The 16,512-nt window shown below is 34.8% G+C and overlaps 1 protein-coding gene across 10 annotated transcripts in view; it reads left to right on the top strand.

Moving 5' to 3' along the window:
* Positions 1-16,512, top strand: part of RhoGEF2 (Rho guanine nucleotide exchange factor 2) — a 312,288-nt gene that overhangs the window by 208,771 nt on the left and 87,005 nt on the right. For all 10 annotated transcript variants that reach the window (XM_065350872.1, XM_065351125.1, XM_065350958.1 and 7 more), the window contains 5 exons: positions 856-939; positions 11,614-11,873; positions 12,733-12,959; positions 13,431-13,624; positions 13,915-14,146. In XM_065350872.1, coding sequence (XP_065206944.1) covers positions 856-939; positions 11,614-11,873; positions 12,733-12,959; positions 13,431-13,624; positions 13,915-14,146 — 997 coding nt within the window. The remainder of the gene's footprint in view (positions 1-855; positions 940-11,613; positions 11,874-12,732; positions 12,960-13,430; positions 13,625-13,914; positions 14,147-16,512) is intronic.

Genomic DNA, 16,512 nt, shown 5'->3' with positions numbered 1-16,512 from the left:
TTCGGTCAAAATTGAAAAAAAATTGAAAAATCGAGCGACCCGTCGTTTGTTTGGTTTTCGAGTACGTCGAGTACGAATATCGGTCTATTTTTTGGATTCAACCCCTCAGCAGTGACCTTTCAGTGCACCAATTGCGAAAAAAATGACATGCGACATGTCAATTGCCATTAATTTCGGGTCATCGAGTTCGAAAATTGATTAATTTTTTAGATTTCATTGCTCAGAGCCTCCTTCACCCAATAGTTGATTTTTTTTCTCAAAACGGAGTCGCTGAGGAGACTTCCGAGTAAAAGACGTGACGACAACGATATCATAGAATAGTAGGAATTCCGATCCATCGGTTAAAAAACAAATAAACCAACGAACGGGAGGGGGTGAGGGGCTGGGAATTCAGCATTAATCGCTCGAGGAAGTCGAATCAAATACGTGAATTTTTTCGGGCACGTTGTTGCGAAATTACCGGACGTGTACGCGGAGCCAAAGCAGTAAAAAATTTGTACGGTTGGTTTCGCGAATACAGAATACATACGACACAGTACACAATACACATATACAAATACAAGTCGTCGTTGTACGTAATTTTACGAGCTCGTAATTTTTGTTGCGTTTTTATCGAGACTCGTGTAATTTTTTATTATTCCGAGAGAGAGAACATCTTCGTTTCGCCCCTTGCCCCTTCGTTTTATACATAGTGAAATACTCGTATACGTACATCGCCGTGTAATTTACGTAAAATTCGTATTATTATCGTTATTATGTATTATTTTCTTTGTGAAAGCATGTTACTGTGTTGTTTTATATACTATACGAATAATTAATTAATTCACGTTTGCGTTTGTTTTCTTGATGTTACAGCGATGTAGAAGTAGATAATAATTCTCAGTTTCCATATCCTAGTACCAATTCTGGAAGTTCCTCAAATTCAAATCTATCTTCGAGGTTCGTATGCGTACATATTTTACGTATCTAGAGATATTTTGGGTACCTACTACCTACATAAATTATTATTATTATTATGTATTGCGAATTACTTTATATTTAGGTAAATGTTTATTTAAATATTGTAAGATTAGTCGAAGACAACTGCTGCGGGGGATGTCGATGCCGGCGCCAGCGCCAGTGTCGCGAAAATTCTGACAACATTGACGATGTTGTCGAGAGATGGTTTTTATAGCTCGTAGTTTAGAATTTTTGCCATAATTTGATACGACGCGATTGATGCGAGAAATGTTATCATTTTAATTCGTTTTCATAGATGTTTTTTTCATCATTTGAAAAGGAAAAATTTGAAATTACAAATGTGTAATTTGGAAAATGTTTCAATGTCACCTGCATTTAATCAAATATCAAAAATGAGTTTTCCAATTCACATTCTCTCTCTCTAGTTTCGTATTAGAGCCCGACGACAGCGATCCCATGGGATATTTTGAAACCTTGTACTTGAAGATGAATGTTGATTGGTTGAATAATTCATTTTTTAAATTATTTTTTTTACAAAGTTGGAATAAAATGACATAACTTATTTACCTGCTCGTGAATTTAAGTACGTTATTATTCATTCCCCAGACTCTCATACCTTCTTGTATACGTACGTATCACTGATATTATTCATCAATATACCATCAACTCACAGTGGAGAGCCATGGGGATTGGGGGTACAAACGTGCTGGAGCGTCATAAAAATGATACATGTTTTCGAATTACAATTTCATTTACGAATACTAAAGAGTGACCTTGAGGTAGGGTTGCTTTTCAGATACGAATACCTAATTCGTGGGAGTTTTTCGCGGATGCATTTTTGAAGGTTTCGAGTACGATATTCGTATTACCTAACCTACTGGTCAATTTCTACGAGTATGTACGAATATTGTTGCAATTCCGGCAAAAGTACGATTTTTCAAATTTTATTACTATTTGAAATACCAAAGTACCTTCGTACGTAAAAGTTGCAAATTCGATAGCGAAATATCTCCTTTTTCTGGTTCCATTCGAGCTTTCAGTTTATCATACTCCAGAGTCGTCGAGACTCGATTATTTATTAATTTTTTTATTCGCATTTTAACCGAAGTTAAAACAAACGCCTTTATCGAATTAGAAAGAAAAGAGACGATAGAAGAGAACACTAAGGAAACGAGGCTGTGAGTGTTAAAATCGATGGGGCGTATGAGGGTAACAATTTTCAATGGCGCGGGAATTTTTTACAAAACATTTGGCCCGCGGAAACTTTTGTGTTTTTGTACAATTTTTTATTCATTTATTCCGTTTCTCGCGTATTTATTTTATTACACAAAAAAAACAACGAAGTTTTATAGCAATTGGTGCGTTTGTTTCCACGTTATTTCGTCTCATTTCGTTGTATTATTCTGGATTATCGAATAAGAAGCTAGGCAACTCTTGCGAAAGAAATTTCGAACCTCGTGATGTGATTTTCTTATTTAGATTCAGGTTTTTTTTTCAAAAAATGCTCCGTCGAGTAAAGATCATCGAATTGCGAATTTGTATCGATCAGTTGTCCTTCAAACGGGGGGAGGGGGGAGGGGCGATTCCAAGGAACGTTTTCTCGATGACTACACAGTATACTTTATTTTCCAAAAACCGCTGGGTTGGTGTTTTGAATTTGCATTTTGGTCTCCATCATCCAAACGCATTCGTGCTTGAAAGGCTGAAATCGATTGAAAAAAATACTTACAATTTGAACGGAATGTTGCGTAAATTGACTGAAAAAATCAAAACACAATCATCGTGGGCGTTACTCCAATTTCCAAGTAACAGAGAATTTTTCGAACCGGGCCAACCGAAATCGGAAAAGCATGCGAAAATATTACATCATCGTCCAATATCTCAGCTGATTGAATACATTTTCTGATTTTTGAAAATCTTTGAGCCAAAAATGAAAAAAAAAAAACATGTCTTAGAAAGCTAAAATTTGGCATGTACTCGTAGCCTATTCGAGCACCCGAATCGATTATAAACAGATTCAAATCGTTCTGAGCAGTTCTGATTTTTAGGATGTTAATTTTGAAAAAGAAAAGAGAATGGGCTCAAGTGAGAGCGAAAGCTGTTGAAAATTTGTATTTCGAGAGGCGTGAAAACGATATTTTTCACGCGAGAAGTTTATTTTTTCGCTTTGAAACTTTAAATGTTAAATTATATTTTTTTTTAGAAATTTCAATTCTCGAAAATTTGTGTTTTGAGAAGTAAAAAAAAAGAAAAATGGGGTTTCTTCATCACATACCCATCTTTTGCCGGGAATTACAGAAAGCTGGGGTTCGGGTCGAACTGCACCGTTTCCCCCTTCTCCTTCTCGACGTCCCTGATTGTTACTTGAATACCTGTAGAAATTTTGAGCGTTTATTTGTAGAAAATTTATTGGAAGTTCTTGTACGAATTTTTTGAAGTAAAAATAATATTTTGCCAACGTCTATTTTTATTTTCAAAATTCGGAACAAAATTTAAACAAATTTTTGAAAGTTTTTGAACTTTAGGTCACTGCGAAAATTTATGTTTTATCCAAAACGAAATTCTCTAAAAATTCATCAGCATGAAAGTCTGAACTGTACTGTCTTAATCAACGGATATTTTATTCGCTCGGAGGGGGGGGGGGGGGGGTGGGATTAATAATTCGAATGAAAAATTGTAAATGTTCAAAAATTTGGTTGTCGATCAATTTTTTTTTTGAATTGGAAACTTCTGCTACGTTTTACACCTCGGTTTTTTTCCTTCAATTTTGTGAGAATGTAGAAAAAAGCACCTAATGAAATGCTCTATTTGAAGCATTGATTTTTTTTGTGGGAAAGTCATTCGGGCATCATTCACAGAAAAAGGTGGGAAAAATTCTGAGGGGGGGGGTAAAAAATTGCCTGTAAAATGTTTTTTTAAAAGTTGCGAAAAGGTATAGTGAAAAATTAGTGATTTTCGCTTGAAAAATTCCAGAAGCTCTCCCCCCCCAAAAAAAAATAAATGGGTGCGTTTTGGAATGGACTCGAGGAGGGTTTAGGGTTGTAAATTTACTGCCCAATTGTGTCGTAAAATTTCCTTTATTAATATTAAGCATTGTCCCTAGACACATTTCGTTATGTATGATGGAAATATACAGACTGGTTACTCATGCCCAGTAGGTGTATGTTGTAATTTTTTCTGTTGATTTACGTAAATAAGCTTGCCCATTGTTCTTTGATATTATTAACAAAATTTGATCCCTGTGCTATGTAGTAGGCAAGAATGGTGAGAAGGGCTTGAATTTTTATTGGCTGAAATGTCTCGCCTCTTTTTGAGGATTGGGAGGAGGAGTGGAGGAGCGAGGGGTTGAAATTTGAAATTATAATTTGGATTGAGATTTCGTCTAGGGTGTTGAAATTCATATTAGTTTTGATATTTGTGTAGAGTGGTCATCACATTGAGAATTTTTCAGATTTATTCGGTTTTCAAATTCATCACCTATGTTACATGGTTTAATTTTTTTCAAGTTGATCTTATAAATTTCGTGTGCATTTTCTGGTCAATTTTTTCGAATCCTAGCGCTATTAATCGACTATAGCAATAACATACGTTTTCGAATGCATTTTTAAAATTTTTTTTTTCGATTCGCGTTGATGATCTTATTATAATGTCGTTCAAGTTGAGTCAACATAAACCATCACTTGTGATAACGAAACCACTGGTGAAACTACTTCAAAGCTGCGGTGGGTCTGGGTAGGTAAGTTACACAATTCAAAACTTTGAACATCTTATATGCAATATAAATGCGCTGCGGAGTGTCTCGTCGCAAAATAACTCCTTTCTCATTAGCAACATTGCAACATAGGTAACCCATTCTTGAGTACAAGTATGCACGTTTGCCTATCCTGGTACTTGAAGGAGCTCGGTGATGCTCTCGTGACAAATTTTCGTTTTCGATTTTGAGAGGCGATTTCGACTTTGGATAATTCTGTACTCCGCCGGAACAAAAAGGATGGAAGTCCATTTTTTTTGGGGATTTTGAGATTTTTAGATCATTGGAAAGCTTATGCAAACCTCTTTCGAATGATGTGAAAATTGCAAAATCGAAAAAAAATTGACTTTCATCGTTCTTGCTCTGGAGTGCGGAATTCAAGAATATGATTTTCCAAAATTCAATTTTCCCCCTTGGCCCTATAACTATGTATTCACTTTTTTCGTTTTTCAATTGAATACACTGTTCTGCGGTTGCTTAAAATTATCCAAGTCTCGCTTTCTGCCAAAGATAGCGAAAACGATCCGGCTGTTGTCGAAATTGCTAAAAAGTGTTGTTTGTAAAAAATTCCAAATATACGACATTTCTTTTTCAAAAAAATTGCCAAAGACGTTGCCTTTCTACTAAAATTGTCCGAGTTTCGCTTTTTGTCTACATTTTAAAAGATGGTCACTTTTTTTTACCAAAAATTTGCTGATTTTACTTTTTGCTAAAAATTGATGAAAATTCTCTCTTTTTCTTTATTTTTTTTCATTATTGAAGTCCCGCTTTTTGCTAAAATTGCCAGTCTCCATCGAGTTTCATTATTTACAGATTTATAATTAATTGGAATGTTTATAGTTTAGTTATTGATTTTTGAAAAAAAAAATTGTTTTTTTTGTGATTTTTTTTTGTTTATTTTTTAAAACTTTTTTGGTAAGTATCTCAAGTTTTTTTTTTTTTGGTTGAAAAAATTGAATATGTGCTTGGTTTAATCTACCTGTGTATATGTATCATATCGCGGTCCTGTAATCAATTTTCCGGAAAAAAACGTTCGAAATTAGAATTTTTAGCGACGAGGAGGCTGGAAATAAATGGGTAAACTATTCGTATCGAAACATCACTATTCACATTTCCCAATCTTTGTAGCCTTAAAATATAAGGTGAGCGCAGAGGGCAAAGAACAGGTAGAACGCCAGGTATTTTTTTCTCCATCGAGCTGCTCCCAAAATGAGAATGCGAAAAAAATAAATAATACAGAGTAGCGTCGTCGTCGTCGAAGTCGAAGGCAAATTTTTCTCGTAAAATTTGCACGCCCGAGTAAACCAACTTTTTTCTGCTTCGTGTTTTTTTTTCTCTCGTTTGCTAAAAATATTACCTCTTTGATTGACAACTCTCACTTTCGGTGTATTCGCTCGTTTGTTCTTCGCGGTTGGAAAAATCGGTACAAAGGTATATACGAGTAGATATGGGAACGGGCTGGGAAATTTCAAAAACCCAAACGATTCGGCGATGTGAGCTAAAAATAGCATCTGCATGGTTGCTTCGTCAGTGGGGCGTATTTGCCATCACAAAATCCCCTTTTTCAGGGAAATTCGGAGGGAAATTTCCCTCCCCGCTCTCACTTTGACACCAACCAGTTTCGCACTCTGTTGGGTGGTGGTCTGCTGCGAACCAGAAGAAAACCCCGTGATTTCAAAAGTTGGTATGAAAATTATGTTTTCAAAAATTCGCTACTAGTTTTTAAGGAACTGGATAAATCATTGAAATGGAAATTCCTTCCCCGCCCCCGGCCTTCCCGCACCTTACTTTGAAATGTGTGATATTTAGTCTACTACATATATGAAGAGAACCTCACAAGATAATCTTTCAAGATTTTCGGATTTAAAAAGCAGATTAAAATGATATCATGAATATGTACATATTTTCAATCTTTGGGTATCCTTTGTTCTTTCAAGATTTTATTAAAGAATTTGGTCAACACTTTTGTAACGATTTCCTCTCCTATTTTAATAAAGCATTCATTAGTAATTTTGTCTGGGCGCGGGATGAAGGGGTTAGGGGTCTGAAAATTTCCACGTGGAAGTTTCTTGATGATACCCATTATTCCTGTAAATATCGACCATAAAGCTCTTGGGGACCATTTCACCTATCTTAAACATTAATATAGCCGTTTACGAAAGAAGGGGAGGGGCGTATCTCGCGTTGGGAGGGTCGTACAAAAAATTTAATAGAATCAATTTTGTGTAAAATTTTACGCTCTCTAAAATTGTTTAGAGCTAATTTTTCGAAATAAATGATAGGAAACAAGAAAAACGCGAAAAACTGTGTTTGGGGGCACAAATGTGGATCTGGGGGGAAAGCTCCGCCATCCTGAGCGTTTCGGTGCAAAAAAAAATTTCCCCCAATTTATTCCAAGTGAAAAAAAACGAATACATATGAAGTAGGACATTTTTAAACAGGTCGATACATTTCGTTCGATTCGTCGGGAAAAACTCCAAGCTCTCGAAATTTTTCATCATCGAAACAAATATCGTTCGACTGTCGTGCTTTTTATCCCAGATATTGTGAGGTTGAGGGGGCAAGAGATAAAAACGAAGTGCGAATTATCGATACCTAAAGGAATACCACGTCGACCGTAGCCTCTCCTATAATATAGACCTGGGACAAGACGTCAGCATCAGTGCGAAAATGTCCCCTCCCTCCTCTCTCTATATTTTCTGCAGTTTTTAATCGTTTGTTATTATTTCCACGGCGGATAGCGAGAGAGGCTGGCTCGGCAGGCGACCGCAAATAGCGTTCGGCTTTTTCCAGCTCGTTAAAAAGAGGCATTCCCGCTGCGATGAGTTTTCCCACGAGCCAAACTATACCGGAGAAAAGTTTGCTGTATCGATATGAGAAAAGCGGGGCTTTCCTCCCATCTCCTCCACCGCTCCTCCCTGCTGTTAATCGTTTATCTCTTTTTCGATGCTGCGAAATTACGAGTGCGAGGACGACGACGACGTGCGATGAGTAGAAGACGAAGAGGAACACTGAGACTGAAAGATTTTTCAAACAGATAGGTTTATACGAGAAAGAAATCCGCCATAAAGGGAAACTGCTGGACTTGAAAACAAAGGGGTAGAAGGTGGTGACCCGAATATCCGAACGATAAAGTCGCCGAACTGAGCCAGGCGTTTGGTGCGAATTGATTTAAATTTCTTCGGTGCGAAAAAGAGTATTCTTTCAATTTGGACATTGTTGTATACTGCCTTATATTGTGAAAAAATCGAGCAAACTCTCGTGACCCGAAGACATTTTACGCCGCGTGTGAAACGATAAAAGGGCAACACTGCAGGCTGCCACATTCGAAATGTTGAGAAAAGAATCACTCTGTATGGTTATGTGTGCGACAATCTTACTCTTACGACGACGACGTGGTGAAAGTGTAACAATGGCCAACTATTTTGACTTTTCCACAATTTCCGAACCCGAGAATGCCGCAAAAAAGAGCAAATGTTCGCGAAATTATTTATTGTATGAGCTCTTCGGTGCCTTTTGTCACCACACAGCCACCGCAAACCGCAACTCGTAGTCGTAGCATTTACGATTTTGAGGCTCGACGATGTCCTCCCCCCATCACCCTCTGCTCTTCTCGTTTATTCGTCGAGAGTACTGGTGACGTAACAATGCAAAATGGTGGAAAGGACTGGTACCACTGGATTTATATAATTCTGTATTATAGAGCTTTTGTGTTTAATATCAACATCCCCCTGTTGAATGAGTTTTGTCACAGGAGGGTTGAGAGAGAAGAGGGAGGGGCGATTGGTGGTGGTTTCGTTAATGAGAATGTTTCGTTTTTCTTTCACTTACGTTAGTGTACGAAGAAATTGAAAGAGAAAAAAAAAAGGAAAGTAAAATGTAGTTGTGAAAGTTTTGCGAACACGTGGTAGTACGAGTATAACCGCCATTGTTGGATAAATGCTGGTTTGCTCGGTGTCACGAGGAAGGAGCAAGGAGGAGCAGGGTGAATGGTGATTTGAATACGTAAGTCGTAAGGTACGTACGGTTGAATGATGGTATTGAAATTTTTCCTTCAAAGAAGTTTGTCGACTTTGGTTTTGATTTTCTATGGGTATATAAGAAAGAGTGAGTTTTGAAAAGGACGTTGACTTTGAGATGAATAGAAGTACGAACGAGTAGGTACATGAAAAAGGTTGGTAAATTGGTGAAAATTGAGATGGAGGGTGGTGTAGTACCTACTTATGAGTGGGTAGCTTTTGAGTTTTGAGCAGTGAGCATTAAACGAAGGATTACTTGCAGCGTTGGCGTGGTGAAGGGGAGGGGATGCGAAGGTGTTTAGTTTGTATTATTGTTGTGAAGGATTAAAAATTTCGACAATGATAAAATTTGGTAAAAAATTGATTCGAAAAACGGATCGAGTCGTAAATAGTCGTCGATTAAAAAAAATATGTAAAATGATAGTGCTTTTTATCTATTCTTGTGTGAAATTCCCCGGAAATTTTGCTCTTCAAGTGAAAATTAGACCGTGCTAGGAAACCCCCAAATTAAAAAAATGCAAATTTTTCATTTTTTGCGGTCTTTTTACCAATATTGGCCTCGCCGAAAATCCAAGTTATCTAAAAATTCATCATCTCTGCATTCAGAATTCTTTTAAATACTCCCCGTTTCAATAAAAAAACCTCCCCTGGTCCCCAAATTTATTTTGATCCCCTTTTTTGAGCCCTTCTCAGCAAGTTGAAAAAAAAACTTTTAGAAATGAAATGTAAATAATGTAGGTACATAGATAAAAATTAGTGAACATTTTTTGATATTTTTTCATTTCTGTTCAAAACTCTGCTGAATACAAAGTCTTTTTTTTTAGGAAAAAATCTTCCTCGCCCCCTTCCCCTTCAATATTAGTTCCATTATATGAAGTACCTCAAAATTTAAAAAAAAATGAAGTCCCCGTAACAATTTTATAAAAAATTTCCATTTAAAGTCAGAATTACAAAAACCATCATTCCTCTAAAACGAAATTTTTTTTAAAAATTTGTATGGAACTTTAATTTTTGATTTTTTTCAACGTTGAGGGGCTTCGCAGTAGTAAACTAGGTAATATTTTTTTGAGAGGAGTGGAATTTTTTATCAAAAAAGACATTATTTAGAAGGATTTTGATCTGCAATCATGAAAATTTTCCATTAAATTTTTCGTTGACTTATTATTTCATTTTTTCAAAAATAATTGCAAACTTGAGGAGGACTTGAAACAGGGAAATCAAAAAAGCTTGGGGGAGCAGGAGTGGTTTTTTTTTAGAACAATGATTTTTCAGCAGAATTCAACACAGAGATGGTAAATTTTTGGATAACTTGGGATTTTTTGAATTTTTTAAGGCGAGGGCTACTCCTTGGCACAATTCTTTTTGTACTTGAAGGAAAATCAGGAAATAGGGAATCGTTTTTACTTGAAATGCATAATGTAACTAAATTTTCATGTATCATTTTTTCCTCCAAAAAATTATGATTGTATTTTATTAGAGAAAAAAAAATAATTTTGGCAAGAATTGTTTCTAAATTGATGGTAAGCTGGGGCACGATCACGTTGGGGTGGCTAAAATTGCAGTATTTGGGTCATTTTAAAGGTATTTTTCCGAAACTGTGAATTCGCTGAAATCTGTTGAAGACTTAAGCGCTGTTCAAACCTGCCTAATTCAGGCATCAGCTTTCTACCTCGATTGGATATTGCTTTGATATGTAATTACTCGTAAGCTTAATTGGAATTTTCAAAATTGAAGAAAATGAAAGTCCTGATTCAGCCTCTAAAAAACATCATGATTTTAATTTAGGTGTTAAAATCGACACTAGTTCTGATTTTAGGGTCAAACTGGTTCCAAATTAGTACATAAAAATCCCATTATTTGATATTACGCCATTTCAGGATGTCTATCAGTCATAAAAGTCATGAAAAAGTCATGAATTTTTCTCGAAATACACTTGAAAATTTTTTTAAAAGCCCATGAAATGAAAAAAAATTATTCAAAAAATCAGAAAAATGAAAAAACTGAAATACCTAACCTATGTACTTACAATTTTAAAAAAGTCCTCGCAGTTTCAAGTTATTCAACTTTTTTCTGGGGGGGGGGGGGGTATTTTCATGCGGTCAAAATGTGAAAAATATGTCATGAACAGAAAAAGTAATGAAAGAGTCATGTTTTTTTTTGTCTGGGAGTTTTGTTAGACACCCTGCATTTTTTATGGTTTAAAATTTTTTATTCGCCCCACCCCTCCTTCGAAGACAGATTTTTCGAAATTATTGAAGCTATCCCTAGCGCTCCTGCTTTCATTAGTACGCTTGTGACCTATCAAATTGTGATAAATTTTTTCGCTCAGCTTGAAAATAGGAGTGATTTTTACTTTGGCTTCAAAATTGAAATTTTTCAACTCGAAAGATGAGAATTTTTTTTGTAAATTTTCGTGATTTCAGTTTGAATTTTTCTTGCATTTCATCAAAATGGATTACATATACTACTTACTCAAAATGACGACGATTCTCTCTGTCGCTTCAAAACTGACCTTTCTGACATTTTTTCAGAAGTTTTTTCGCACGTTTTTCGAGAGTTTGAATTTTTTGGAATTTTACGACGTCAAAATTTTTTAATCAGAATATCAACGATGGCGAAAATTACCATTTTAATTTTTGTTGGATTTGAATGTCCTTTGAGCATTTCAGCATAATATCATCACATCTGGAGTTGAAGAAATCTCCTTAATCTTTCAAGATGGAGGGGAGGGGGAGGGTAAACCACAATATTGATTCTCGAATCTCAATCTGGCGCTGGCATCCAGTTAGTACGTTGTCTTCTTCCATCGACGAGATTTTCATAATCATTTTTTGTAACTTTTTATGTACTAACTCTCGAATATTATGTTTTGGCACCTTGCAGAAGTTTAGATAGTCCTAGTAATTCGTTAGAAGTAGTCGGCAGCAGTAACAAAGGAAGCTGCGAGAATACCAGCGTCACAGTTCCAAATACCTGCAGTTCCTCTACCGGTAGTCTAATCTCGTGTCCAGTCAGCAGGATAACGGCATGGGATAGCGATACAGAAGCCGAACCCGATCCGCCAGATTGGACTAAATGCGTGCCGCCGGATGTGTTGAGAAATCTAACGTCGTCCGAGAAAAAAAGACAAGAAGTTATTAATGGTTAGTTACATAATCGTCAAGACAGTGTATCTTTTACACATATTTACCTCTAGTGCATACCTTACCTACCTCTATATCTACAAATAAATAATATTATAAACGATGACGACGACGATGACAGCCGCTGCTTACCGCTACCGCTGCTACTGCTGCTGCTGTCGTCGAGTTGTGGCGACAAATGGAAATTTTTTTATGCTTTGGCCTTAGCCCAAGAGTGTTCTGATTGATGTGGCGAGGAGAGCGCAGGGTGAGTGTAAAGGCACGGCAGAGGCAGCGTCGTCGTCGTCGTCACGTTATGAAAAGGAAATTTTTTTTCACGCTTGACCGCACATCGCAGTCTCCTGTATAGGCATCGTATATGTGTTATTTTGTTTATCACATATGTACGTTGGCATTGAAACAACTATAATCCCAATAACCGATTATTAGCAGCGAGATTTTGCAAAAAAAAATTCTACGTTTGTTAATTTTTGGGAAGGGTGAGGAATTTTTTTGGATTTTGAATTTTGTTTTCTTTAAATTTCAGCTCTTGGGTTGATAATTGAGGATATTGGAGAAATTTGAAACAAAAATACGATATTGAAAAAAAAATTGATGAAAAAACAGTTTGTGGTTTCAATTAAATTTCAAAATCTATTTTGTGAATTTTTTTACTATAAAATATCACGAATTTTGGAAGTAAAAAATTTCTGCATCCTCCAGTTACAGTTTTGAATCAATTTCGAATGCTTTGAATTGTTCAGTGTGCGGTTAGAAGGAGAAGGGGAGAAGGGGACGTCAAGCTATGCACTCCTACGTAGTTTAAATTACGTAACATGTCGAATTGTCGATTAATTTTTTTTCCTCTTATCCCTTGCAGAATTATTTCATACAGAAAGATCTCACGTTAGAGCGTTGAAAATACTAGATCAGTTGTTTTATCAGCCAATGAGAGAGCTGCAGATAATACCTCCTGAACAGCTACAGTTACTATTCGCTAATTTAGACGAAATGCTCGAAATACATTCGCAATTTAATAATAATATGAAGCTGAAGAAAAAAGAAAATTCCATCGTTGGCGATATCGGCGATATTTTATTAAAAATGGTAAGTTTGCGAAGATCAGATGATCGAAAGCTACCTTAAATCAAAATCAAACTGATACGGATGGTTGTTTTCACGATGAATAAGGCAGAAAAAGGGTGCAATGGCTGCAAAGTGTTGTAACGTTTTCAAGTTTAGTTGTAGGAAAATTTGGAAATCTAAGTTTGAAATTCTCAACGAAGAGGAGACTAAATTCAAAAAAATAAAAATGTTTGACTTGGAATTCAAAGTATAATTTTTAGCTCTTATTGTTTACATAAATTGACGAAAAATTTGGGAAAAAAGTTCATATTTTAAATGTTGAGATGTCAATGAATCTTCTTTAGGGTGGGAGGGAAGAGGGCAAAACGAAAAAAATGCCGAACCGCCCCTTTTTCTGCAGCTATAGAATTTAATTATTCTGATTTACCTACTGCTCTGTATAATTTGATGTTACCTCGACGATATTTAATCGTGATTAATATTTGATTGCAGTTCGACGGCGCCGAAGGCGAAATATTCGAAGATGCTGCCGCTACCTTTTGTTCGAGGCAGCAGATCGCCTTGGAAGCGTTGAAAGAACGCAGAAGAAAAGATCCAAATCTGCAGAAATTTTTAAACGACGCCGAATGTAATCCGATTTGCAGACGGCTTCAATTAAAAGATATTATACCGACCGGAATGCTTAGGTGAGTTGTCAAGAGTGCCACACTGGAGAGATTAAGGCTGCGAAAAAAAATGCATTATTTTTTGAAATTTTTCTCCGGCTGTTGCAAAATTATCGAACTTATTTTGTACAGGATGTTTCAAATTTTTTGGGGGGTTAGGTATTAGCTTATGTGTTTATTTTGCATTCTGCGTGGAAAAATTTATTCGAATATGCTGCCAATAATGCGAGAATCTGTGTGTTCAATGCTTATGTACGACACGAATATTAATGCGATTTGTTTGTGTTTTTTTTTGTTTTTGCTCAACGCAGGCTAACCAAATATCCGTTATTATTTGAGAACCTAGCCAAGCATACGAAGAATAATCCGGAAGAAGAGAAATGCGTTCAGCGTGCTTTAGAACGCAGCAAAGAGATACTGAATCGAGTCAACGAGGCTGTGAAAGACGCCGAAGATCAACATAAATTAGCCGAAATACAACGTAAACTAATCGTCGATAAGACTAACTTCGATAAGGATATTCCCGTAGCCAATGAATTTAGAGTACGTTTCATTATTTTGTCTTTTCTTTATGCGGTGATGGGTAATATTTTATGTGTAATTTGTACATGTGTATGTATTTTGCGATGTATGTGTTGCGGCGATCCTTGCATATTTTTATCGCGGTGAAGATTTTTGGGTGGATGGGTGGCTCAGTAGCTTGTTAGGTTCGATTTTTCTGTTTCTTTCTCTGTAGAAAATGACAAAATAAGGTTTATGAAGGTGAAAAAAATGATCAATTTTAGGTTAGAAATGATAGAATTAAACTATTCACTTTATGAGCTCCCTACGCAGAAATTTTCCGTGAAAATGATTTTGATTTTTGATGAAAATTAAATAAAATTGAAAAAAATTGTCTATCGAAATTCGAATTGATCAAAATACTTATGTGATATTTTTTTAATTGTTGAAAAAGAAAAAAAAATGATGAATCATATTATTATCTTTTTTTCGATAATCGAAACTGTAGAGAATTGCTGAGATTTCAAAGCTCTGATAGGTTTTTTGGCCTCATTTCAATTTGGCACTAGAAAGTCACCGAGAAAGGAATAAACATTGATTAGGTAAAACAAAATCTAATTTTTTTTCAAATATTAAAATATCTGTGTCCAAAAATTTACAATTTTTTGTTTTCATTTAGTTTTGCGATTCGGAGCAGAGCATTATTTTCTGATTTCTTAATTTTTCACTATTTTTTGAGTCGAAATTGAAAAAAAAACTGTCTCTCTTTCGTTATCTACCTTCGGATTTTTGAAAAATATCTATCTATCTTTTTGTTCCACTCTCCTTTCCTCTTCAATTAGATACTGCACAATCAAAAATGAAGAAATGTGTAATTTTGAATGAAAAATTTCGATTTTTTTTGTCTTGAATATTACATTCACACAAAAGTGTTGAAGAAAATTTAGTGTGTACATATTTTGTGATAGAGACGGGGGAGGGGAATAATATGATCATATTTTTTTATAATTCACCACAGTCGTTTCTACAAAAAAAAAAAAAAAAAAAAAGTGATGAATGAATGAAAAGAATAAAAATTTAGTTTGGGATAAATTGTGTTCGATTGACGAAATTTCGAACAAAATTTCGAAATCGTGATTTTTGATTAGATAATTGAGAAAATTGAAATATTCCCCATACATTTTGAAAATTATTTTTGATTTTCATCTAATAATGAAATGATGTCCATTTTCTGTTGCACAAATGAATCAATTGTTTTTAGTAAAACATCATTAATTTCGTCATGAAAAATGATCTGCTTTTATTTAATATTCGAAATGATAAAAATTCTTATCAAAGATCATGGCTCCAGAATTTTGGATGAAAACCATAGGAATGAATTTTTTAAAAAGCTAATAATTTCAATTTTTCATAAAAAAAAGATTGCAAAATCAAATTATAAAACTGTTTCCTTTTCTCATGAGAAATTTTTCGATTTTGAAAACATTATTTTTATTTCATTAGCGCAGAAGAAAGGTGAGGGAGGTCTTCTCGCCAGCCTCGTGAATTTGAAGCACTTGTTTTTCAAATTTAGATTTCAATAGAAATTTGTTCATCAAAATTGGATTTCTGATTTTTTTTCTCGAAATATTTCAATATTATGGTTTTTGGATTTGTTTCCTTTTATTTTTTTTCCTGCGATAAGTATTAGTTTTTCTCAAAAATAGACTTTTTACGATCGAAAAACTAAAAAAAAAACTCAAATTCAGCTCAGTTACTTTTAATTGATTTAAATTGAACTTTTCAACTTTTGATCAAAAAGTCTCAGAAACGAAAAAATATTTGGCTGTGAAAAATTTGATGTTCAGCAATTTTTGTTCTCTCAATTGTAAAATTGAATTTTTGTCGATTTCTTGTGATGAAAAATTAATTTTTTGCATAATTTTCTAGTATGTGCATTTCATGAAGAAACACCTTTGAAAAAAAAATGATGAAAGGAGAATTTTTGTTGCTAGTTATCTGGAAACCACTTTTTAAAAATTGCAGAACTTTGATAAAAAAAATTTTCAAAAAATTTTCTTTGCTGAAAAGGTCGAAAATTAGAATGAAAATCTCGAAAGCTGCATTAAAAATGATTTTTGAAATGTATTTTCAAAGTCGTATTTGAAAGTTGAGGAAAATTTATTTTTTTGAAAATGAAATGAATTATGATTTTCGATGGATCGTTAACTAGGTTTTGGTGGTTAAAACCATTGTTCTGGAAGTTTTTTCCACAAAATTCCTTTTTGGTGTTACAAATTTATGTGAAAAAAGGTGAAATAGAGGTAAAGTTTTCAATTTAAGGACTGAAAATATTTTGATAGAGCATTCAGATTTTTTTGTTGATAAATTAGCTGTTTTAAATCGTTATTTCTGATTTCAAGTCCAAA

Source organism: Planococcus citri, chromosome 1 (assembly GCF_950023065.1).
Source record: "Planococcus citri chromosome 1, ihPlaCitr1.1, whole genome shotgun sequence".
NCBI classification, from domain to species: Eukaryota; Metazoa; Arthropoda; class Insecta; order Hemiptera; family Pseudococcidae; genus Planococcus; species Planococcus citri.
Note: the sequence above shows the minus strand (reverse complement) of the source record. Positions and strands in the feature narration are given on the sequence as shown.